Source organism: Lampetra fluviatilis, chromosome 15 (assembly GCF_964198595.1).
Source record: "Lampetra fluviatilis chromosome 15, kcLamFluv1.1, whole genome shotgun sequence".
Taxonomy (NCBI): Eukaryota; Metazoa; Chordata; class Hyperoartia; order Petromyzontiformes; family Petromyzontidae; genus Lampetra; species Lampetra fluviatilis.
Window position 1 is genome coordinate 5395422 of NC_136289.1, and position 26235 is coordinate 5421656.

The following is a 26235-nucleotide window of genomic DNA, read 5'->3' on the forward strand; positions in this document are numbered from 1 at the left end:
AAAAGTGCACAGCTCCCAGGGGCGTTCCAGACGCCGCGGGAGCGCACCTGAAAGTGCCGTGCGAGGATGCGGCGGCCGTCTTTGTTCGATGGCCAGCCACGGGGACGTCATCGTCCCTCACCCCCCCCCCCACCCCCTCCACGAAAACGACCGCGGTGATGGAGATTGGAGGAGACGCGAGCGCGCACGTTAATTCGCGTCGTTCGTACTTCATCGAGGGGGGCCCCCCGAAAATCATTTAACGACGGCCCCCTTTTGTTCGGTCGCTGCAGAGGGGGTGGCGGCGGCGGACGGTGGCGGTTTGAAAAAAAAAAGAGGCAATTCATTAGCGCCGGAGAACGGAACCCGCTTTCGCCGCCAACCCGGTGACCCCGCGGAGAGTCCCCCCCGCGCGCGCGCTTTGTCCCCCCCCCCATCCTGTCCCGCGAGCAAACACGGAGATTAACCCCTTCCCTTAGCTCCCAACGCTCGGCACGTTTCTGCCCGTCACTGGGAAGCGGAGCCGAATTCTTCCCGCGCTCGCCCCCCCCCCGCCCCCCGCAAGCCCCGCTTCTCTTTGTTTCCACTCTCACTTTCTCTCGTCTGCGTATCTCGTGCCTCGAAGGGTCAACAACAAATTAAACGCCCCGCTCGCTCGATCGCAACTTTTCGTTCGTTTGTTTGTTTGTGTCCGTGTTTCAGATGCGAATGCGGTTACTGGGCATCTGTAAAAAAATAAAAAAGACAGCTTTGTAAGCTCACGGATTCCTGCAGCAGAAATATTTTTGATTGCGAGCTCGCAGTCGAATCTCGGCGTGTTAAAACACCGGCTGGTTGTGCCAGCGAGCCCGCCGCCGCTGTGCCGCCGATAACACGAGCGCTTGTGCAACTTTGCGGAGAGTGAACGAGAAGGTCGCATCGATGGCGGTACTGGGCCCACCGCTCCCACAGCGCATGAATGTGGAATTTCTGCCAGTTGAGGGGAGCACTTTGCCCTGCCCCCGCTTGAGAAGTGGTCACACACACGCACGCCTCTCCCTTGATTTTATTCGCTTACTCTTCCCAAGTCTCCGCTGTGCACAACAGACAATGCATCACATTGAGCTTTCCACCTGGTTAAATAGAGGACAAAGACTGGTCGACTGTAAAGGAGGGATGGAATACTATTCAGTTGATTGGCAAGCAATTGAAGAGTCATCCTGGTTTTTTTTTTGCTACAACTCGTTGGGAAGAATTCTGGATGATGAACACGCGTGTGCGTGTGTGTGTGTGTGTTGACTACTGCTGTGAAGAACGGTGGTGTAGCGGTTAGCGCTACGCTGCGCTACGAGCGCGGTGACCCGAGTTCGATTCCCGCTCACGGCCAACACCGGTGACGATTATCTGAACCGGTCCTGAGCCTCCCCTAGGTCGACTCAGCCTCAAATGGGTACCTGGTGCGGTGTGTAAACATCGCCACTAGGGAGACAAAGGCAGCCGGGCGTGGTGCTGGCCACCCACCCCCTCGTGTGCCGTGCCGGCCTTCATAGGTGCTCGCTAACAGCACTTGCCCCTACAGTCTGTTAAGGCTATACGGGGGATCTTTGCCTTTGTTGACTACTGCTGTTCTCTCTGCCGGTCTGTGAATTATATACACAACAACAATTGACGACCTCCTCTGCCTTGGTGACATCACCAAGGCGCTCGTGCCAGGCTAGGTGCACTCTACGGCCACGTGAAGTGTTGAAGGCTTGCTGGTGGGAGGTCACGGGACAGACCCAGGTGTTGTGGGTTAACGGAGTTGACTGACATGTACACACAAACACAAAGACAAAGCTCCCCCATTTAACATTTCCTGACCATAGGGGAAAAGGGCTGTCAACAACCATTTATTCATGCTGGCAGAGCTCAAGAAGGGGGTGGTGGTGGTGTACCCAGCACCACACACAGCCACCTTTGTCTCCCCAATGTTGATGTTTACACACTGTAATAAATATATCCGTTTCAGGCCGAGTCGATCTAGGGGACGTCGATTACCAGTTCAGATATCACTCGTCACTCCACGTTAGCCATGGCACAGGAATCAAACTCGTGTCACCAAGTTCAACGCGTGAACCACTGCGTCACTGCTTCAACAACAGCAGCCACCTTTTGGCACTCGGTGGCGGTGACGTCACCGCAGCGCTTGTGCCAAGCTAGGTACACCGAGTGCACTCACACAAAGACAAAGATCCCCCCCGTGTAGCCTTAACAGACTGTTGGGGCAAGTGCTGTTAGCGAGCACCTATGAAGGCCGTCACGGCAGACGAGGGGGTGGGTGTCTTTGTCTCCCCAGTGGCGATGTTTACTACACACCGCACTAGGTACTCATTTGAGGCTGAGTCGACCCAGGGGAGGCCCAGGACCGGTTTAGATACTAGTCAGTGTTAGTCGTGATTGGGAATTGATCTCGGCTCACCATGTTTGTAGCAAAGCGCGCGAACCACTACACTACTGCTCCCCATAAACATATACACAGAAACACACGCAAATACGCGCACACACACACACATGCGGGAAAGTACATTCCCATACTCCTACATCTGTTTAACACAAGGTGGTGCATGCGTTGACCCTTCCCTAATGAAAGATCCATAAAAGGATGTCAACACAAGCAAGCAAAAGACAAGGACACATACAAATCCCCCATATAGTCTGACCAGACTGTTGGGGCAAGTGCTGTTAGCGAGCACCTATGAAGGCCGGCACAGCACACGAGGGGGTGGGTGGCTAGCACCACGCCCGCCGCCTTTGTCTCCCCAGTGGCGATGTTTACACACTGCACCAGGTACTCATTTGAGGCTGAGTCGACCTAGGGGAGGCCCAGGACCGGTTTCAAATCATCGTCACTGGTGTTGGCCGTGAGCGGGAATCGAACTCGGGTCGCCGGGTTCGTAGGGCAACGTGCTAACTGCTACACTAGAGCTCCCCACTACACACACGAAATAACAAGCACTCACACAAAAAACACACTCACCTACACTGACAAAGAATACGCATAAATTCACCCAAACAAACACACACCATTCCACGCATTGACACACACACATACACACTGCCACACACAAAGACACCACCCACACACACTCACAATAGTTCACAAACACGCACGCACTCACACACTCGCGCATACACCCAAGTCTGCATACACAGGAGGTCACCAGATGCTGTCGCTCGATTTTACAGGGCCAATTACTGAAAAATTTCTTCCTTGAGAAAGGACCTAATGAATCTGCGGTATTACTCTCTCCCTGCTCTCAATATACAGTTATATTTCCTTCATCTAAAACAGGTGAGCTTCCATTGAGACAACGTGCGTCTCATTTGCCACGGGCGGACCTGAGTAAAGATTCAGGCACGGAACGAAACAATGCAAAGGCATTTAAAACATTTGAGCGCACACGCACCAAGAAAACAATTACACGATCATTATAAACATGGAAACGTGCGTGGCAGGTAATAAAACCGCGTAGCAGCCGAGCCTTAAGAGACATAAAGAGCATTTCTGGGCAGCATTGAATCCGAGTAACGCGGTAGCCAATCGTTCCCTGCTTTGCATCATCAGCTGCAGAGTTACACACTGCAGTGCTCTCCGCAACGCTTACCGACTGCCGAAGCAACGTTTGTTTACATTTAATATTTCGTGCAGTTTCCTCCAAGACCTCTCCCACTTTCCCTAACCTACTCCCCTCTTCCCGACGGTTATATTTTATTGCATGTAATTGTAGTAGCGTGCTAGCACTGCCCGCGCGTTTGCGTGGGATACACACGGCTGGGGTGCAGCGTGGATGGATGCGGGTGACGTCACTGCCGTGCACAGCAAGCCAGCAAAACTTTTTTTGCTCATAGTATGGTAATTCTAAGTGCAATTTACCCTTTTTTCCCACCTAGACTTCTTCACATTGCACTATATTCGTGTATAGTGCACCATCTGTTAAATCGTTTTTTGTGTCTCCCTTGCAAAAGAGGCAATCCTGTTTCTTGTCTCTCAATGTTTTTTTTTAAATCTCCGAGCTAAATAAAGGACACACGAAGTGTGACACAGAAGGCGAATAGTGTATTTCTAGGTGTTTGAAATCAAACTTAAAGCAACGTACAACTTTCAGCTGAGCCCGCCCTTTGCTCAAAACCAATCAACGTGCATTTTCTAGGGGCCTGAATTAAACGCACCCTGTGCAGTTTGTTTTCTGCGTTGCAAGTGATAGGCTCGACTGTTTATGTGACATTTTTTCAGCTGTCTAGCCCTGCTGGAACATCATCGGAATTGACATCAGTCACTCGGAGACCTAACGCAACATCGTAAGCATTTACGTAGTCACAATTGTTCTTGTGAATTAGATCACAGTCATATTATCACCAAGCTCAAACTAATGGTGGGTGGCGTGCGTCTCCCTCTGGGCAACCCTGCGCTCGTGGTGGAAATCCCACATTCCTATGGAACAAGGACAAGCACTGTTACATCTCCGCAAAGCGATGCTTGTTGTTTTATCCACCCAGAACGGATGATAGGTTGAGTCGATTCCCGACCGGGCCAATCGCTGTCCCCTCTGCCGCCTGGTTGGATGGCATCAATGCACTTACAGGGCCGCACCGTTGAATGAGCACAGACGCTATTGCGAAACATTAATCTGGAAGGCGACGTATTGGCATATACGCAGTAAATGTTATTTCAATAGTGAATAAACAAACACACTCATCGGGGGGGAGCAGTGGCACAATGGTTAGCGCACGACACTACAAACCCGGCCAACGTCAGTGGTCAGGTCTGGAACCTCCATCCCACCACCCCCGCACCTCGCCCCCCCCTACCCCCACCACCACTAACCCACATTGACCAATGCGGTCAAGCGTTGGGGAGTCCTTCATCCAGCAGTGGATTGAGAAAGGCTGTGACGGTTGACCTTATCGGACACGGCGACTCCGCGCTCACGCCAGCATTGGGACGGTGCTCACCTCCGCAGACGAGGCCGTAAGACGTTGGTGCAAATTCCACATGCCTATGGCAGGGGCCAGGCTCTCCGCTGGATGATCACTAACGAGGTGCCACAAGCTGCACTCGGTTAGTACGTACGTGCATTTGTAAAACGCGATAATGTTTCGCGAGCAGATCAGTCAGTTCTCAATTAGGGCACTTGATTAGTCATTTAACGAGCGCCGAGTCCTTGTCGTAACGAGCGAGGTGAATGATGTGAATCAGATGTGAGTCAGAGCAGAGCCGGGAGAGCAAGCAGAACCCCCCCCTCCACCCTGGGGGGCTTGCGGTAACAGCGCACCGACACGCGCACACACCGACACGTACGCACTCACCGACACATACGCGCACACACAGGCGAAGCAAGCGCATACGCACGCAAAACCAGATGCACTAACGGCATGCGTGCATGTGCAACCATGTGCGCCACGGGCTGAACACAAACACAGTCTCACACGTGCGCTCGTGCACGTACGTGCACAACAAAGACGCAGATCCACCGCATAGCCTGTAACAGACCGTTTGGGAAAGTGCTGTTCGCGAGCACCTATGAAGGCCGGCACGGCACGCGACAGTGGGTGGCCAGCACCACTGTTTAAACGCACCGCACCAGATACTCATTTGAGGCTGAGTCGACCTAGGGGAGGCCCAGGACCAGTTCAGATTATCGTCACTGGTGTTCGTCGCCGTGAGTGGGAATCAAATTCAGGCCGCCAGGTTCGTAGCGCAGCGCGCTAACCGTTGCACTACCGCTCCTCACGCACGCACACACGCGCACGCACACACGCACGTAGGTCCAGGTACCCTCACAACCTAACGTCCTATTGTGCCACCCACTCGCGGTTCCCACCAGCGGTAGAACACACGCACGTACACACACGTGCGCGCGTACGCTCACACACAGTACCCTGTCTTTATTGTGCTAATTGAACTTGGGCAACCCGTGGAGTTGGTGCTGGTGGTGGCGGAGACCAAATATTTAGACAGTGTAAATTCTTGGTTGGCGTGGGGCTGTTGGCTGTTGTGTGGGCGATTGCCTCCTCCAGAAAGGTCAAATGATTCGCCCGGCAAACAAGAGGCGCCGCACACACACACACAAATACAGCGCCCCCAGCCCGCCTGTCCTTTTTCAGGAAGAGGGGTAGTGGGGGGTATGAGGGAGGCGAGCGTCGTCGGAGATGCGCGCGTGTGGAAATTTCCGTATTCTGCAGGAAATCGCCGTTGAGGAATGCTTCGCCGGAGTTTGCGTCCAAAGCTTTAGGGGTGAAACTAAAAATATAGAGTAATGCCCTTTCTGGGAAAGGGTTGTAATACGAATGAACGAGAGAATATTTGGGGGATTTATTTTTCCAGGAAAGCATCGCCGAGTCTCGAGACTTTTCAGCGGCGGCCTGGATTGAGACGTTTGGCCATTTTTTTTGTCGTCGATGAAGAGAGATTCAAGGATTCCCATTGGGCAATGGGACATTGGAGAGACCAGGGGAATGTGGCGTTTCCACCAACAATTTAGGGCCGCCATTGGAAACACGTTCTGCTAAATTTCTTGTTTGAACAGGGAAACACCTTGATTTCATTTACCCGGGAAAAGCTGCAAGACTCATTTTCAGGAGGGTACTGCGTTCCCATGTTTGGCTGGTGTTTTGTTCAAAGAGTGATTTAAAGAGTGCCTCGTCATCATGTAGCGAGTGCTGCACTCCAAAAGTTTTTCCCAAAATTAATTCATTCAGCTCAGTCTATGAATCCTACATACTAAGGACATGTACATACGACTTGCATTGGCATGCATGCATATACATACACGTCTGTAGATGTCTGCGCACTGTGTGCGTGTAGAGTGGCAAGCAATGGTGGAGCGGGTCGGACCTCCCCTAGGTTGCCTCAACCTTAAATGAGAACCTTGGTGCGGTGTGTTAAACATCAGCACTGCAGAGACAAAGGTGGCCGGATGTGGTGGTGGGCACCCGGTCATGCCCCTCCAAATGTAACCGACATCTGCACGTAGTATGGGCCTGCTTTAGTTCAACTCAGCATAAAATGTCTACAGGACCAGATTGTATTTTGCATTTGGCAGTGCGATCAGAAGTAGGGAGACAAAAGTGGTCTGACGTAGTTCTGACCCTCGTGTGCCCATGCCTGCCTTAGTAGGTGCTCACGAACGGCAGTTTATCCTGGATGAAAATGCTAACTTCCTTTGTATGCGCACAACGTATATGTGAAGACCATGGCGTATATACAAACGATAAATGTGCACTTAATACTTTGTCGTACGCATATTGTAAATATCCAGCACTCGCCGTGAGTTAATTTAGCGTACACAAACATACTTTGGAGATTACACTGAAAAGCGTACAGAACCAGGTTCAACCAACCTATGGGACTGATATAAGTGGCATCAGCTGCATCATCATCATCATCAGCAGCAGCAGGATCATCGCCGCCGCCACCACCACCATGAAAATTCACAATCAGTCCCGCACCAACAGAAGGGAAGAGCATAAATAAAGTGCCATACTTTATGTCCCTACGACACAAGATAAATTAAGAGAGGACACATGAAACATTCCGTGGGGGGGGCTAGCGTAAGCAAAGGCAACGTTTCCCATCTGCGCGAGCCAGTTTTCTGTTTACACACACCAACAAAAATATTTACGTGGCAAAAGCAACGTGAGTTACAAAAGACTCACGGTGATGGCTATCGCGCCTTGAGTTTGCCTGTAGGTTTATGAAGCACGACCCACGGTGTCTCAAATTACGACTGCGATCTAAGCATCGCGGTTATGGCGGCAAGGTTTTGTTTATGAACGTTGTACACATTCTTTTAATATAAAAAAAACAATTCTCCGGTTACATTCCAATTGAGCCACCAGCGTGGAAGATGACATCGTAGAACTACTTCTCGTGTTTCGTAAACAATAATGGGCAACAAAGGTCACCTCGTGGAGGAGATTCGGCCCCACCATAGGAATGTGGAATTTCCATCACAGGCTAAGGGCAGCGAATGAGCGACCACCTCATTTGAGGAAGGAGGCACTTTGACTTGTTTTCAACTTGTGTGGGTTTTTTTGTTCTTTTAGTGGCTAATGACCCGCCTAAGACAATAAACTCCCCTACATTTAAGAAATCCGGTCAAATCTCAAATAGATATTTTTAGTCCATCAGCCTGTAGATTTTGCAGACGAATATCATACAGCAGCATGTGTTTAAGCGAGCAAACGCAGGACCGGTTTCCATCTTCTGGATGTCATCAGCAGAGTTAGACTTGAGGGCTAATTTGACCTCCGACCCGTGACCTCAACACTGAGAAACAAATAATGGCGTGGCTCTGCAACCAAGCTCACGCGCCGGTTAAAACATTATTTTACTTTATTTATATGTGGAGGCAAAGAACGGAGTTCTACTTCGATATATATACATAATCCTGTTCTCTAGGGGGTGCATCATAATTCAAAACCACCTCGTTGCTGACTCGGCAGCGCTTCTGAAACACAGAGGACATTGGGGCCCCAGCCGCCCGGCTGCTCGGCCACCCGCCCGCCCGCCCGCACACCAGCCCGCACGCCTGGCCTTGTCATCAGACGTAAAGAAGACGTACATGTGTACACGAGCGGGGCCGTGATAAGCGTGCGGATTCTCCACGGCGAATTAAGAGCCCTCTCCTCCTGGGATGCCGGAGGGATTTGGGGGGGGGGTGGGGGAATAGAGATCACGTTAACCGGTCCCAAGGTAAAACATTTTAGAAGTGGCAACTTGGACACGCGCCTCAGTTAGCGCTGTTGCGGGGTTCCGCACGTCAGCACCTCGGCGTTATGCGTTCACCGCCGGCTTGAGACGTATACCATCTTGTGCCTGGCCCGGTCGGCCAATTCCCAAAAGCCTCTCCCCCCCTTCCCCATCCCTTTCCCAACCTCCACCACCAACACTACCACCAGCAGCAGCAGCATCAGCAAGCGGCCCTACACAGCAATGGGGCCAGCTGCCAATCAAGGCAGCCCAGGCATTTCCTATGCCCGAAAGCACGCCCAGCTGCGACCGACTCTTCTCAGTAAGAGACCTCCTCTCTTCTCAACTCCGACGCACACACGCAAAACACGCACACACATGGCGGGTGGTGTTAAAGGACAAAGATCCACCCGTGTCGCCTTAACAGACTGTTGGGGAAAGTGCTGTTAGCGAGCACCTATGAAGGGCGGCACGGCGCACGAGGGGGTGGGTGGACAGCACCACGCCCGGCCGCCTTTGTCTCCCGAGTGGCGATGTTTACACACCGCACCAGGAACTCATTTGAGGCTGAGTCGACCTAGGGGAGGCCCAGAACCGGTTCATATAATCGTCACCGGTGTTGGCTTTGAGCGGGAATCGAACTCTGGTCGCCGGGTGCGTTGCGCAGTGCGCTAACCACAACACTACCGCTCCCCTGATTAAAAACCACACAGACAGACACGGACACACACACAGGGCCGGCTGGCATAAAAAAAGGGACGGAGACGGATGAGTGGGCGGATTCCTCCATCTCCTCGGGGGTGTGGGCGGGGCATAGCGGGGGGTGTGGGCGGGGCATAGCGGGGGGTGTGGGCGGGGCATAACGGGCGGGTGTGGGCGGGGCATGACGGGCGGGTGTGGGCGGGGCATAGCGGGGGGTGTGGGCGGGGCACGGTGCGGGTGTGGGCGGGGCATAGCGGGGGTGTGTAGGAGGGGCCACTGCGGGTGCGAGGGGAGGAGCGAGGGTGTGGGTGGAGTCAAGAAAATGTATGCAAATGAGGAGGGACCCTGAGTGGGCGGAGCTCGCTCGGGGGGGGATGGGGGCGGGGCGAGGAAGGGCCCGCGCGGGTCTGCCAAGTTGGTTTTGATGGGAGAAGGGGAGGGGGGGCCATGTGTTGTTTTATTTGGGGGGGTGGTGGGGGGTGGTGGTTGGTGGTGGATGGAGGGTGTAGGGGGGAGGTTGTAGGGGGGAGGTTGTAGGGGGGAGGGGAGGGTCTTGGGGTTTTGGGGAGGTGAGCTGGAGGGTTATTGTGGGAAAACCGAGAGCAGAGGAGGGCTCGGTGGTGGTGGCGCTGGTAAAGTTGGGGGGGGGGGCAAGGCGGTATTGACTGTAGGTGGCGCGCACTGGGAGCTAACGGCTCCCAGTGAAGGAGGAGGAGGTGAGGGGGGGCTCAAGAATGAAGGAGGCTGGCTGGGTTTGAACAGAGAGAGAGAGGGGAGCGGGACAAGATAAACAGAGCGGGCGAGGGAGAAACTGAGACCGCAACAGCGAGGCTGAAAGACAGATAGGGACAGGAAGACGTGGAGTCACAGAGACAGGGGGGGGGGTGTGGGTCAACAGATTGGTACACGGAGAGACTGCGAGCCAGGGAGGAGGACGCAGAGATAAGAGAACCGATAAAGACAACCATCAGTCAAAGTGTCTGCGTGATGAAGCGGGCGTGTGATTGTCTCCGTCTCCATGGGTGGCCACGAGCCAGTAGTGGAAACTCCACATTCCCATGGCCGGGAGGGGGCAACCACTGCTAACTTCCCATGAAGCGGTGCTATTTTTTATCGACCGCTATGGAATTCAGGGCTCATTTATACGTATGTAGAACTTCTTTCGCGCCGTACGCAGCCATCCGTGCAAATCAGAGGTGCGGGGGGAAGGACAACAAAAATGTTAAGCCCGGATGCGGATATTAATCCTTGACCTCACACGGACAACAGCCATAAAGTGGACACAGTTTACACATGGCAGTGTGAAAGACGCAGGACAACACTCGAGACCCTTAGACAGACACGGGGACAGTGGGCGCTCGTGAACGAGACGGCAAGTGTAAGTGAGCGAGCGAACAATGAGCAAGCGAGTGCCAAGAGTGAGCGAGCAAATGAGTGGGTGAGTGAGCGAGCGATTGAGTGGGTGAGCGAGCGAGCGATTGAGTGAATGAGCAATTGAGTGGGTGAACAAGCGAGAGCGTAGGTGAGAGAGCGAGAGATGGGTGGCGAAAAAACTGGTCGGCAAAAGGTGGAAAAAATAAGATGGAATGAAATGTCTACTGTAAGAACGGCAACAAAAGAATGAAATAAATAAAAATGAGGAGTGTTAAATTTGTGCTGAATGCGCACGGGGGAGCAGCAGCGGAAATCGCGCGGCCAAATGCACGCAGAGGCGCGCTCGCAGACGGGACGGGGAAAACCTCCGCGAGCCTTCTGGAGAGAGAGGGGGAAAAAGTTATGTCTTGAAAAACTTGAACAACAAAACGAAGAGGAATAAAACAGGAAAGGGCGTCGAGGGCAACAAGATAGAACGACGCGAGGGTTGAAGAGCGACGCTCACGTCGCTTGAGCTACGAGAAAGCCAAGCGTCAGGGGTGAGCGCAGAGAGATATCTTGCTGGGATGAATCCCGAGCGCTCACAAGCCATCGATCTCTTTAACCGAATATTCAGCCCCCCGTTTCGGCGACGATTTTGTCAAATCGCGAGCGGGGCGAAAAGTACCATCGCCATCCTCCGTGGGTGTGGCACCAACCGGCCGTGTAACGGTTGCGTGGTTTTTTACCCTCTGATCGTCTTATTAAATCGGGCTTTGTGTCCCTTGCTGTAATTCCATTTCTGCGGAACTGACCACAAAATATATGAACCGCACTGCCAACACAAAATGTAATCTGGGAAAAACACGTACAGTGTTGTTGTTGTTTGGCTTGAGGCCAAACGCGATGAGTAACTCGATCAAAGAATTCACTGCTTCACGTTACCACTAGAAGAGTGACTCAAGGATTCATAATAACTGCGTCATCAGGGCAGTGAGCTGCCACCGCTCAGGGCAAGGGTTCAAATACCACGGAACGCCACGCGTCCTCGTTAACCCAGCCACCCCACCCCCCTCACGTGCGCACGCCCGTGGCAGCGTGACGCTGCCAACGACGACGCTCGCACAAATACCACAGATCGATTGCTTGCCGCACGTGGCCTGCCTGTGGTCCAGCGCTGTGGACTCGGTGAGGGTTTGCAAATCGCCGCACAGGTGGTGTGTGCAACTCCCTTTCCGTGGGTGTCGAGGAGTAGGCCATACCACGGTTCACCAGCAGAACATGGTACATTCAAAGTGTGCACTAAGTATCATCCGTCTCCGTCTGTACAGGGATACGGTGCTGCCCCCTCGCACACGTGGGGTGTCTGCAACTTCCTGCCGTGCGTACGAACACCGATTAAATCGCTGAAAACATCCGAACGCAACTCCGCGTTTGTGGATTGCGCAGCGTCTTCAGATGCAGTTTGCATGAAAACAACTAAGTGTCATACTCTTGCTTCTATGGGTAAAGTCACGTAGAAGGGAAACAATAAAATAATAAAAATATAAAACAATAAAATTCTCACGACGTTTCGATTGTAACACAAGCAATCATTATCAGGTGTGAAAACCACAGCTTGTGTTACAATCGAAACGTCGTGAGATTTTTATTGTTTTACATTTTTATTATTTCATTGTTTCCCTTCTACGTGACTTTACCGAAAGAATCATGACTATGAATCCCTGCAGTCACGAAAGCTTTAAATCAAAATCTAACCAAGTGTCACTTAACGATATCACCGTCATTGCTATCGTGCGTAGAGCGAAGGGTTTCGACCGCACGGGCGGGTTGTGACGGGCGAACGTGGGGGGGCGATCGAGCGACGCGAAAGTGTCACTCGCCTGCAGCAGCAGCTTCTCGGAGGCGAGCAGCGCATCCCTGCGAGCGCCCGCCGGGTGCTCCAGGGTCTGCGCCGTGGCGAGCACGAGCTGCAGCAGCGCAGCGTGGCCCCCCGCGTCGCGGGGGAACGCGCGCACGTACGACTCCAGCTGCTCGCCCGTCACCTTGCCTGCAGGTGGACACAAGGGCGCACACGCACATACGCACGCACGTAAAAAACACAAAGATCACCCCGTGTAGCCTTAACAGACTGTTGGGGCAAGTGCTGTTAGCGAGCACCTATGAAGGGCGGCACGGCACACGAGGGGGTGGGTGGCAGCACCGCACCACCTTTGTCCCTCTAGTGGGGATGTTTACACACCGCACCAGGTACTCATTTAAGGCTGAGTCGACCTAGGGGAGGCCCAATGACCTGTTCATATAATCGTCACTGGTGTTGGCCGTGAGCCGGAATCGAATTCTGGTTGCGAGGTTTGTAGCGCAGCGCGCTGACCGCGACACTGCCGCTCCCCACATATACACACACATACGCATCCGTGGGCACACACGTACATACGCACGCACGTCCACATATACATACACATGCGTGCACACACACACGTGCATGTACATACGCACACACACAGAGACACACGTACATACGCATGAACGCATGCACACACACGTGTATGTACGCATGCGTGCATACACACACGTACTTACGTATCCATGCACACACGCGCACAAGAACACACGCACGCACATGCTTCAGCAAGCACCTATTAAGGTCGGGTACTCATTTACGGCCGAGTCGATGTAGCGGAGGCCCAAGATTAGTTCGGTCGCCAATAATGGCCGGGGGCTCCGCAGTGCGCAGCGCGCTAACCACTGCGTCACCACTCCCCCCACGGAGCACAGGCGCTCGCAGGTTCAACGCGAGCGGCCGCGGGCACTCGCGAGTCCCTCTCGAGGGGGCGAGGGTCGCTGCGTGGGCAGCAGAGGGCGCTAGGGCACCGCAACAAGCAACTTCGGCGAGCACCATCTGCTGGGCCCCGGGTGGGGGATGGGGCTGCCCGTGAAGGCGTTTGGCACTCGAGTGTTAAAGCTGCGGCGTAAACCCTCCATCCCCCGAGACGCTTCAAGGACAATTAAGACCCTTCAGCACCGTGGTGACACACGCTCGAGTGCCACGCGCACGTGTTTGTTGTTGTTCGCTCGCTCGCTCGCCGGGCCCGGGGTGGAGTGGCGAATCAAAGATCTCGGCTCAACAATGTTGGGGGGGCAGGGGGGGGGGCAAAGGCTGCTAGCGCCGCGTCGCCCCCCTAATGCACCAGATTTCGTCGGAAACTAAGCAGGGTTAAGGCCTGGCTAGTCCTAGGATGGGAGGCCGCCTCGGAACACCCGGTGCTGTGCGTAGGCGTGGACCACGAGGGGGTTGGGGAGACGGCGGGAGGGCACGGGATTTGTGAATCGGTGAAAGTAATGGCACGGGATTCGTGAATCGGTGAAAGGAATGGCACGGGATTCGTGAATCGGTGAAGGGAATGTCAGCGCCGGTCCCTCGTGTGCTCGGGGTTTCTCTGGGCACTCCGGTTTGCCGTTCGGTCGTGGCGCTAGCGGAGGAAACGACGGCGGTGGCCCTATGGAGATGCTTGCCATGAAAATGCGGAGTTTCGACTCATGGCGAGCACCGGAAATCACTGGCTTCAAAATCCCTTTGACGCTTGGACAAAGGCCAATAAACTAAACTATCAACTAAAGTAGTTTTCATTTGACCAGGTAAGGCCCACTGAGCTCTTTTTCAAATGAAAGCTCAACCAAGTGGCTTATCACGTGGGAATGTACAGCAGCCAAATACTCGAAACGCACGTTTCTGAATGTGGAGGGGAAAATCCGGAGGGCCCGGAGAAAAATCCACGTGACCACGGGGAGAAAGACACCGCAAATTGCAAATACACAGCAGCAGGCGTCAGGGTCGGGATCGAACCCACGACCTCCTGCACACCAGGCGAGGTAACCGACATCTCGCCACCGTGGTGTCGTGCATCATCCAGGGGCGCGTGCGAGCGCACCCGGGTGCGCACGAAGGCCCAGATCTTACCCATGGCCATTTTGAGCACGTGGCCAGCCTGGCCGGCCCGCTCCACGACCTGCCGTCGCACATCCATGACGGCCTCCTTCTGCTTGCTGTAGAGCATGGCCTCCCACAGGGCCTTCGCGCCGACGTCACTTAGCGGGCGGGAGGGGGCAAAGAGAGGAGGGGGGCGTGGGAGGGGGAGGAGGGGTGTGGGACGGAGGGAAAGGGCGAGACGGGGGTGGGGAAGCAATCGCATGAGGATCAGAGGGTAAAAACGTGAGTGAGGGAGGATGAGTGGTGGATGGGGGGAGACGGAGAGAGAGAAAATCACCAACGTGAAGATGGCAGGTAGACAGATGACAGACACGAGTCGGGCAAGCAGGCAGACGTGAGGAAAGCAAGCAGGCAGACAAACAAGTACACAGACAGGGAGATCGACGGGCAGAGGAGGGATATGGTGAGACAGACAAAAAGACAATGGGGGCATGATTGACAATTAAGGGGAGAAGAGACAAAATGAGAGTGAGAAAGAGACACGGGGAGAACAGGGAGAGACAGAGCAAGACAGAGAGTGATGCACATGGCAGACACCATGAGACCATACTGCACCGCAAGTACGGCAAAAGTTACTGAGGTCAGAGCATTATGCGTCATCAACTTCAATCGATTGCCTCTACTCACACGACAGCGACTGTAGTTACAAACATATCTTACAATTGCAGCAACCACGGTAACTACATCATTGGTAACGGCCTTTAACCAGAAAATCCTCGTTGAACGTCAAAATTCATTTCCAGGAAATTCCTCCGCTGTTGATGTTTCTTTCCACACGAGACCGACAATTCATTTTATGGACGGACGACAAGAAACAACGGTTCACGTAGAAGAGTTACGAGGAGGCCGACACAAAAAGTAAAGGGAGGAGAAAATTACTTCCGAGATTCGGATGAAAGCCAAAACCTTATGATGATGTTGATGATGATGACGAAAGATGTAGGTCTAACTGGGCACAGTCAATAACGTTAACGTTTGGGATTCGGGTTGACATGCAAGAGTAGATCGAATGTCCTCTTCTTGTGAATGAAGTCGCGGGGTCTTTACAATCCACTGAGATTCAGCAGTGGGTGGAAGATTGGGAGAGGACTGCACGTAGATGGCAGAGAGAGGGAGAGTCTGCAATGCGTGGAACGGGGACACGGCGGCGAAATGTTATCTGCCTCGCCTGTCATACAGGAGGCCGTAGGTTCGATCCCGACCCTGATGCCCTGTACATTTGGGGTTTGCGTGTCTCTCTCCCCGTGGTTGCGTGGAATTTTTCTCCGGGTCCTCCGGATTTTCCCTCCACGTTCGGAATCAACGAGCGTTCAGAGGATTTGGCTGCCATACATTTCCACATTGATAAGCCACTTCGTTGAGCTATCATTGTGGCCAGGATGCTTCTGAAAAAGAGCTGTGGAGCTCAGTGAGAGCCTTACCTGGTAAAATAAAAATAATTTATAGTTTTACACGGGGGGAAGTAGAGTGGACGTGACGTGACGGTGTTGGGGGAGACTACGTATGATGCGAAACAAATTCAACATACATACAGAGCATCCCATAGGCTTCCTATCAACCAAAAGATACATTGGTTATTCCACTTCATCATCGTCGTCATCAGCAGCAGCAGCCATGATCCATCCACTGCTGGATGAAGGCCTCCCCAAGCCATCACCATCTCTCACGGTCTCGCAATGCATCGGATCTATCTAGGCAACTGCACACGAGCGGATTTCATCGCTCCGTCTCTGCCGTGGCCGTGCTATGTATGTTGAACTTCTTTAGCGCCGTACATAGTCAACCGTGCTATGTATGTTGAACTTCTTTCGCACCATACGTAGCCAACCGTGCTAACCGGCGAGTGAGCGAGCGAGCGAGGCCGCGAGCGGCCGCCACAGAACCCGCGTCTCACGCGGCGGCGGTGTGGGAGGAGAACGTGCAAGCCAGAGGGAGAGCGAGACGCATGAAGGAAAAGTGAGGGGAGGCCAGCGGCAAGGCCACGGGTGAGAGAGAGCGAGCGCACCAATAAACAAACGTCCGTCAACCCTCCTAAGACTTTCCAGAGCCCCACACGCGCCAGGGCGAGAAGCCTGGGCGCTCGCCGGACAGAGCCGCGTGGATTAACCTCTCATCAATCTTACGGGCAGCAGAGAGCGGTCGCCGCAGCCTAGTCCGCCACACGGCAAGCCTTTGTTTGTTTGTTAGAGTCCAGGGCTCAGGCCTCTCCGAGGGGGAGTGCACTAAGAGAGACAGAGCACAGCTTTCATCTCGTGCACCACTGCACCGGCACCGGCGAGATTCCCGCTCAGCGTCAGGAACGAACCGACGGTGATTAACGCGCGCTGGTGTTCGTCATAACCGTCAACAGCCAAGGTCTATCCACTGCTGGGTTGAAGGGCCTCTCCCGAGTCATTGCCACGGCTCACGGTCTCGCGACGCAACAATGCATCGCGCTCTTGCGCAAGAGTTGACCTCACCGCCTCATCTCAGGGGTGAGGGGCGTGGGGGGAGGGCGGTCATCCTTCAGATGTGATCCCTCCTTTAGCTGCAAATCCATTACTAATCTTAACCATCGGCCATATCCTGTCCATCTGAAATCCCAACGGTTAACACTGCCCCAAATGACCACGTGGTGATGCTCATCTCTGTGAGTGGCCTCCCAAAAATGGTGGGAAATCCACATTGCCGTTCAATAGGACTGCTGTCGAATTCATTTTCTCGAGCCTGTGCAGGGAAATATGCTGTGCTGTAGAGCATTTTGTTGTAAAAACGACGTAAACATTAGAATGTGTAAATCACGAGAAATAGGCTCACGTGGTGCCAAGATCAAAAGTACTACAAAAGGTTGAAAATGGCAGTCTTAAATATCAAAAGGAAAACCGAATAGGTGTGCCAGGTTGTAACAACACAAATTATAAACGTAACTCCAAGCAAACATTTAAATACAATTGGCAAAACAAACCCAGCACTGTAATAGCCGCAAATAAAACTACAGGCACGAGAGATCTTGCACCAAATAAATAATTGAACCTCGTTGGGCTCCCCCCCCCCGTTCCCCCCCACTTTGGAGACAAATTGAAAAGGAGCCTTCGAACTCAGCGAGGGCCCTGTTTAGGGTAAGGATACCTCGACGTCGCCGGGGCGACACAATCAAGCGGTGAGATTACAACAACGGGCCAAGCCCCACGATGCAATCGAGAACTGCGGGGGGCGGGGGGGCGACTGGAACCCGGAAGCGAAGTTAACGGTTTTGGCAGCCCATTTTATTTTTCGGGATATAATGCTCGCATGTCGTTCGCGGTGAAGGCCACAGACGTCTGAAATTTCCAGCGAGCTTTTCCAGCCGCAGCCGCCATCTGGCTCTGTATGGGCGCGCGCGCGTGCGTGTGTGTGTGTGCATGGGTGCGTGTGTGTGTGCGTGCATGGGTGCGTGTGTGTGCGTGCATGGGTGCGTGTGTGTGTGCGTGCATGGGTGCGTGTGTGTGCGTGCATGGGTGCGTGTGTGTGTGCGTGCATGGGTGCGTGTGTGTGCGTGCATGGGTGCGTGTGTGTGCGTGCATGGGTGCGTGTGTGTGTGCGTGCATGGGTGCGTGTGTGTGCGTGCATGGGTGCGTGTGTGTGTGCGTGCATGGGTGCGTGTGTTTGCGTGCATGGGTGCGTGTGTGTACGTGCATGGGTGCGTGTGCGTGCATGGGTGCGTGTGTGTGCGTGCATGGGTGCGTGTGTGTGTGCGTGCATGGGTGCGTGTGTGTGCGTGCATGGGTGCGTGTGTGTGCGTGCATGGGTGCGTGTGTGTGCGTGCATGGGTGCGTGTGTGTGCGTGCATGGGTGCGTGTGTGTGTGCGTGCATGGGTGCGTGTGTGTGCGTGCATGGGTGCGTGTGTGTGCGTGCATGGGTGCGTGTGTGTGTGCGTGCATGGGTGCGTGTGTGTGTGCGTGCATGGGTGCGTGTGTGTGTGCGTGCATGGGTGCGTGTGTGTGCGTGCATGGGTGCGTGTGTGTGTGCGTGCATGGGTGCGTGTGTGTACGTGCATGGGTGCGTGTGTGTGCGTGCATGGGTGCGTGTGTGTGCGTGCATGGGTGCGTGTGTGTGTGCGTGCATGGGTGCGTGTGTGTGCGTGCATGGGTGCGTGTGTGTGTGCGTGCATGGGTGCGTGTGTGTGCGTGCATGGGTGCGTGTGTGTGTGCGTGCATGGGTGCGTGTGTGTACGTGCATGGGTGCGTGTGTGTGCGTGCATGGGTGTATGCGTGCATGGGTGCGTGTGTCTGTGCGTGCATGGGTGCGTGTGTGTGCGTGCATGGGTGCGTGTGTGTGCGTGCATGGGTGCGTGTGTGTGCGTGCATGGGTGCGTGTGTACACACGCGTGCGCGCTTGTACGGAGAGCGGCGACGCGGTAGTTAGCGCGCTGCGCTTACGAAGCTGGTGATTCGATTCGCGTTCACGGCCAACAACAGTGACGATCATCTGAACCGGTATTGGGCCTCCGCTAGGTCGACTCAGCCTCAAATGAGTAACCTGGTGTGGTGTGTAAACATCGCCACTGGAGTAACAAAGGCGACCGGTGTGCCGTGCCGGCCTTCATAGGTGCTCGCTAACAGCACTTACCCCAAAAAAAGTCTGTTAAGGCTACACGGGGGATCTTTGTCTTTTGTTTGTGTGCACGTGTGCTTATACACGAACACGCATCTACACATACACACACATTCACCCCCTCCTTACTGCCCTGCCAGTTACACTTACTGCTGTTTAACTGTGATGGCCACTCCTACCACCACCCCCAGCGCCAAGGCTCACCTCCCCACAACCTCCTACATAACACACAATAATCATTAGTGTCATTGTGGAAAATATAACACACAATGGAGAGCCATACTAATACGTCTCTTTCACAGATCTGTCCCTCCACAGACATACAAATGGAAAAACATACAAATGGAAATATTCTTTAAAAGTATTGTTTACACACAGCCCAATGGTCCCGCAAAGCCTTCTGGGAGTGCGTACTCTCAGCAGTAGTGACTGTAGTGACCCAATACCAGTAAACTCTGGACTGGTTCCGACAGCACAGTGAATCATCTGATGTTAACTCCCTCGCCTGGCCGTGGGTTCGATCCCGACCCCGACGCCTGCTGTGTCTTTGCAATTTGCGCTGTCTTTCTCCCAATGGTCACGTGGATTTTTCTCCGGGCCCTCCGGGTTTTCCCCTCCACATTTAGAAAGATGCGTTTCGAGTATTTGGCTGCTGTACATTCCCACGTGACAAGCCACTTGGTTGAGCTTTCATTTGAAAAAGAGCTCAGTGGGCCTTACCTGGTCAAATTAAAACTACTTCCCGTGATCACGTGGATTTTTTTCTCCGGGTCCTCTGTTTTTTTCCTCCACATTTAGAATCAACATGCGTTTCGAGTAATTGGCTGCTGCTCTTAATGTCTACGTGATAAGCCACTTGGTTGACCTATCATTTGTGATAGCCAGGTCGCTGAGAAAGAGCTGTATAGGTCAGTGGGCCATACCTGGTAAAATTTAAAGGTTGAGTTTAGTCAATCGGGCTTGCTTGATCTCCAACAAGCAGCTTTAACAAAGCCAACATCCGAGCTCCAACGGCTGCAACGATAGATAACCGCCCCCCCACTCCAACTAAAGGACGCAGACTCAAAGTCAATAGCTGTAGTTCTAGATTTGAAGCTTTCGTGACTGCAAGGATTCATACTGTTAGGTTTTGTCGGTAAAGTCACGTAGGTAAAAAAATTACAATAATAAAATTAAAAAAAATTAAATGAAAATAACTAAATTAAATCACGACGTTTCGGAAGCAACACAAGCCTCCGTCAGCAGGTGTAACTGCTCCAGTAAAATTACTGTAGCATGTGAATGCTGCAAGCATAAATTGCGGTTCTATTTTCTAGACAGTTTGCACGGCATACGTCTCACGTGATAATCACACCGCACGCTACGTATGTTGGCAGCTGGGAATTTTTTTTTTTAAATCTGATTCCTGCATCACTGCCATTATACGCCAATGTAAAATCAGAATCAAAATCTTTACTCACCCTGGAAGAATCCGATGAGCGATGAAGCTCTTTTTCACGGATGTTCAGCAGGGGCGGGCTCAGCGAGTGAACATCGGCAAACAATGCCAAAGACCATTCGAGGAGAGCATGATAGAGAATAGGTAAGAAAGTCGCTCAACGTAAATAAATGGAAGTAAATGGCTTCACGCCAACGGTGGCGACGTCAAGCGATGTCCTGCGACACCACCGCCTCTGCAGAGTATGCAAGTGCGGAATGTACGTCACGGTGGTGACGTCACGATCCAGTTTTCTGAACCAATTCCTCGTTTAACGCAATTGGATGCGTTCCCGAAAAGTGCCGCATTGAGTGAAAAAACGATTTGGCTAAAATGTGAAAGTTGGGACAGGGAAGTGAGATGCGGGCTACGCTGCCGCTTGTACCGTGTCGTTTCCGCGCGTGTGCCCAGAACTCGCGCACTGCTCAGCCGCGCAGCACAAGAAAGTAGTTAGTCGTCGTCGAACGCTCAGAGTATCAAAGGGGGGGGGGGGGGGGGAACGTTCTGCGTTGTTCGAAAACCGTTCCCTAAGAGAGGAACCGCGCCAGAGCGAAAACACATTACAGTGTGAACGCCGCGTTAAGTGGCGAGCGGGCCGTAATTACGTAGGTGCCTAAGTAGGTAGGTAGGCAAGTGAGTGCTTTGAGAAAGAGGTACTTGTGTTTCTTGGGAGATGGGTACTTTAGTAGGTAGGTTGGCATTCCAGTGGATGAGTGGATTGGTAGGTAGGTAATTTATTAGGAGGCTAAGGTAGTGAACTTCAGTTGGTTCGTGGGTCAGCTGCTACGTTGGGTGGGCAGATAAGTAGGTACAGTAGTTGTGTTTAATAGTTTAGGTCGGTAGGTACTTCAGTATGAAGATATTTCAGTGGATGAATAGGTAGGTATTCCACTAGGTGGGGAGGTGCAAAGGTAAGTAGGTAGGTACTGTATCGCCTCGCGAGAGCGTATCAAGGGAACACCTCCCGAGAGGTGATACCTGTTGGAGCACAGGAAGAAGGCTGGCAAGGCCACACGGAGCCAACTCAACACCGAGACTTCTGAGTGCTCATAGGGGTTTAAACGCAGACTTGTAAACTCTCCTCTCTCCCTCTGTCTCTCCCCTTCATTTGTGGGGGTGGTGGTTCCCGTCCCTCCCCGCTCGCTGCCGCCAGATAACAGCGGCGGTGGCAGCAGCAGCAGCAGCATTGCTGGTAGACACGTCCCACAGCCCTGGACGTGGCAGGCCGTTCATCAGCCCTAATTGATACCAGCGGCGGGGTCTCTGGCCAAGCCCTCTAGACGCCCCCCCCCCACACCGCAACCCCCCCCATCCCCCACCTTCACCCGTTTCTCTCCCGAGCGCCGCTAAGCAGAAACACGTGGCGAGCCGCAGAACCTGCAACAGAGCACGGCCGTCGCTCCATCCGTGTCGGGAGGAGCCACGGAAGCGAGATGTTAACTCACTCGCCTGGTACACAGGAGGTTGAGGGGTCGATCCCGACCCTGACGCCTGCTGCTGTATATTTGGAGTTTGCGTGTCCCTCTCTCCCCGTGGTCATGTGGATTTTTCTCCGGGCACTCCGGGTTTCCCCCCCCCCCACCCACATTTATAATCAAAATCACGCATTTAAGGGTATTTGGCTGCGACAACTTTCCACGTGATAAGCCACTTTGTTGAGCGAGGGTCTTACCTGGTAAAATAAAAACGAGTTAGTTAACCGGCCAGCCCACGCGCAGTGATGTGCAACGGGGTATTTTCGGTGCACACACATCGGTGCGAACCGCCGTGCGTACTACAGTCCCGTTAAAATTATAACACTTAACACGTGAATTGATAACACGATCTTAAACGGAAAAACAATACATATATATACAATAGGTCGCGTTTTGGGAAAATCAACCTGTGTTTAACGTTGTTACGGCTCCCTCCTTCACGATATGCTTCGTTGAATGAGGTTCGGGCCACTGCCGGGAACGTCACGCAATGAAAGGGGGGCCATTGTCGGCAGGGAGTGGGGGGGGGGGCGGCACAGATGAAACAAAAACACGGGTAACGCAACACACGTGTAAATGAGTCTACGAAAACATATGTACTGTTTACTCCGCGTAGCGTGGGGGGCAAAGGCTAAAAAGGCGTCCATCTGGTTTCACCGTCTCTCGCGGTGACCGGTCACGGCACCGTCGCGATCGCTCGTAACGGGAGCGGCGGTGCCTACGGGCTGCGGAGGAACACGGAGCGCCCGGTTTATTTTTCTCCCTTTTGCCGGCAAGGACGGTTGATCGGCACCTCCCTCCGACGAGCACAAGTTGGCCGCGTGCGGTGCGAAAGAAGTAAACGTACGTACGTCATCCGCCCACGGGTCCACAAGAGTCTAACCAAGCGCAGGTCTGCACGACAATTTTCGTGATGCTGCCCTGGCAGCGTTGCGCACACACACAACAGGAACCCCACGTTCCTGTTGGGTGGACACGTGCCGCATGATTGTAAAGCGTAATGGGCGACGTTTCGGGTAATGCCCCTCTTGCATGCTGTGGAGTAGAACAAATAAAAACAAAGAAACTCTTGGGCCTCGTATTAAAAAAAAAACATTTAGTGTTACAAAGGGTTGCTTCTTAATTGTCTCAATCGTATTACGTATGAATCGTTGTACGTGATTACGATAATTCTATCCAATAGGAATCTTTGTGTATACTTTAGACTGGTCCCCGTCATATGAACGTGGAATTTCCAACACAGGGTCGAGCCAGCCAAGAGGGCTGAGGTTTTTCCCCATCGCTCATTGCAGCAGAGGCACCGACTTAAAAAAAAATGTCTGCATTGTCACCAATTTCCGAATACATTTTTATTCTACAGCCCCTTTGCAAATCCACTGCTGGATGAAGGCCCCACCACGTTACCGTCGCTCACGAGGTCGAGTGACCGTACTTGACCATGCTGTCCCACACAGGGTGGGGTGGGAGAAGGGAGTGGGGACGCCGAGCAAAGACCCGCTCGGATGTCACTCTCCGCCTGGCGTCAGCCGTGGCTGGGGAAATCAATTCAGATGGCCGTGTTGTGAGCTCGGTGCGCGCGAAGCAATGCGCAAGAGCTCCAGCCCCCGTGCCAGTCCAGCAAGCGTCGATCTCGCGGAAACCTGAGCGCGCGTGCAAAGCTGCGTGAAACTGCGCCGAGGCAAGTGGCGATTCGGCCGCCTGGCGAATCGATGAATTTAGAAACGTGCGTTTTAGAGTATTTGGCTGCTGTAGATTTCCACGTGATAAGCCACTTCGTTGAGCTATCTTTTGTGGCCTGGTCGCTTCTGAAAAAGAGCTGTGGAGCTCAGTGGGTCTTACCTGGTGAAATATAAATAGTAGTTGTCAGTTCTATAGATTTAATTCTCACGACAAGGGCTGGCGATTCCATCCTAGAGGCCATTGTTTTTTCTCTTGTTGTTGTTGCTGCTGCTTCTATTGTGGTGCATGCAGTCTCTAGGTCGACTCAGCCTCAGATGAGCACCTGGAGCAGAGTGTAAACATCGCCACGAGGGAGACAAAGGCGGCCGGGCGTGGTGCTGCACACGCACTCCTTCGTGTGCCATGCCGGCCTTCATCGGCGCTACTCGCTAACAGCACTTGCCTCAACAGTCTGTTTAGGCATTTACGGGGATTACACGAACTAATTACATACAACAATGTTATTATTCGATTCTCACATGCATGTAATGTGAGACAAATGCAACGCGTAATTAGATGCGCGCAGTTACGTGTGTGTAATGTGACCATAACAATAGGTTTTCATCGATGATTCAATGCATCAGCACATACCCAATATGTATGTACCCATGCACATTCATCCATGTTCTGAACTTGTATAGATATACGTATCTATATATATACACACACACAGACACGTGCACACGATAGTGTGCGCACATGTGGCACAAATAAAAATTGAGCCTTGCCTGATGTTTTGGTGGGCCCACATCAGATAAATCCCGCAGAGTTAATTTAAAATGTGCGGAAACCCATTAATCATTCAATTACAGCGGCTTGCATTGGAAGCACCCGATACGGCCGCTTTTGAATGAGCCAGATCGGTTTTGCTCCGCACGTGTCTTAGGGATTGTAATGAATGGACGCGGCACGCTTCCCGGCGTGCTGCGCCGAGAGGGAGCGGAGAGGGAGCGGAGAGGGAGCGTGCACTCAAAATCCTGCACTCGATTCCCAGCCAAACTTGACGTCAGCAGCAAGTTGGTATCCGATGCTGGTCTGGGCCCTCTCCTAAGGTCGACTCGGCCAGCGCCGGCGTGACAGGGGTGTGCCGGGCACGCGCCGGTGTTGCACACGCAACTTGTACACCACGACCGTGTAAATAGCCGGGCGTGGTGGCGCGTGCCGACACTCCAAGGCAAGCGTTGGTGCATCACGTAGATCAGTGTTCTTCATGGCTAGGCCCGCGGGCCTGCTGGTGGCCTTTAGTGCGGCCCCTGACTTGCGACCCCCTACACAATACACAAACGTGTAAACACCGCCCATCATCAACATCGTGCTGCTGTCAAACCCAACAATGGTTTCAAATGTGTGGGGGCCCTCACACTGACGATGTCTTATTGACGAAAGTGGGCACCCCCCCCCCCCTCCGACCCCCCCCCCCCGCCCCTATGGAAATTAGTGAAGAACACCGACGCAGATTCACGATAAACCCACCGAGCTCTGTTGCCCCGAATCACAAGGAGCAACGCAGCATCTTCCTTGGCGTGATTCACGCCGCATCGCGGCGCACGACTTTCGTAGCAACGTCCGTGAGATTTGGGGAATGCGTGAGGGCGGCAATGTGGGAAGATAAGCAATCAAGAGGATGCAATGCATTTGCGATGTATTTGCGATGTTTTTGCGATGTATTTGCGATGTATTTGCGATGTGTTTGCGATGTGTTTGTGATGTGTTTGCGATGTGTTTGCGATGTGTTTGCGATGTATTTGCGATGTATTTGCGATGTACGTGTGAATTTTGAAAGGTCGCCTTTGTCTCCCCAATGGCGACCTTTACACACCACACCAGGTACTCATTTGAGGCTGAGTCGACCTAGGGGAGGCCCAGCACCAGGTCAGATAACCGTCACCGGTGTTGGCCATGAGCGGGAATCTAACTCGGGTCGCTGTGTTCGCAGCGCAACGCGCTAACCGCTCCCCCCTAATACATATACACAGCCACACATGCGGACCCGTGCACGCACACAGGTTAACCACACGCGCAACCACATGGGGGTGCACTCATAAAAGGTGCGCAAGGTGTGCAGCGTGACCCATCATCAACACGGGAGACATACGGTGCTCCGTGCATTCGGGGACGAAGATGACCAGGAGATGGTAGTTCGTGAAGCGGGTTTGCGAACCCGTTCGTGTGGCCCTTAGGGGGTTCTCAAGAGGTGCACACCGATATTAATTAAGACCCCGGGGCCGGCCCAGGACACGCTGGCGGGTCGATGTC

The 26235-nt window shown here is 53.2% G+C and overlaps 1 protein-coding gene across 1 annotated transcript in view; it reads right to left on the bottom strand.

The window, feature by feature from the left end:
- The window catches only part of SCFD2 (sec1 family domain containing 2), a 150367-nt gene that overhangs the window by 116335 nt on the left and 7797 nt on the right, over nt 1-26235 (bottom strand). The window contains exons 3-4 of the mRNA XM_078862991.1: nt 14706-14833; nt 12628-12794 (exon numbers count right to left, since the gene is read on the bottom strand). Of these exons, the coding sequence (XP_078719117.1) occupies nt 12628-12794; nt 14706-14833 (295 nt within the window). The remainder of the gene's footprint in view (nt 1-12627; nt 12795-14705; nt 14834-26235) is intronic.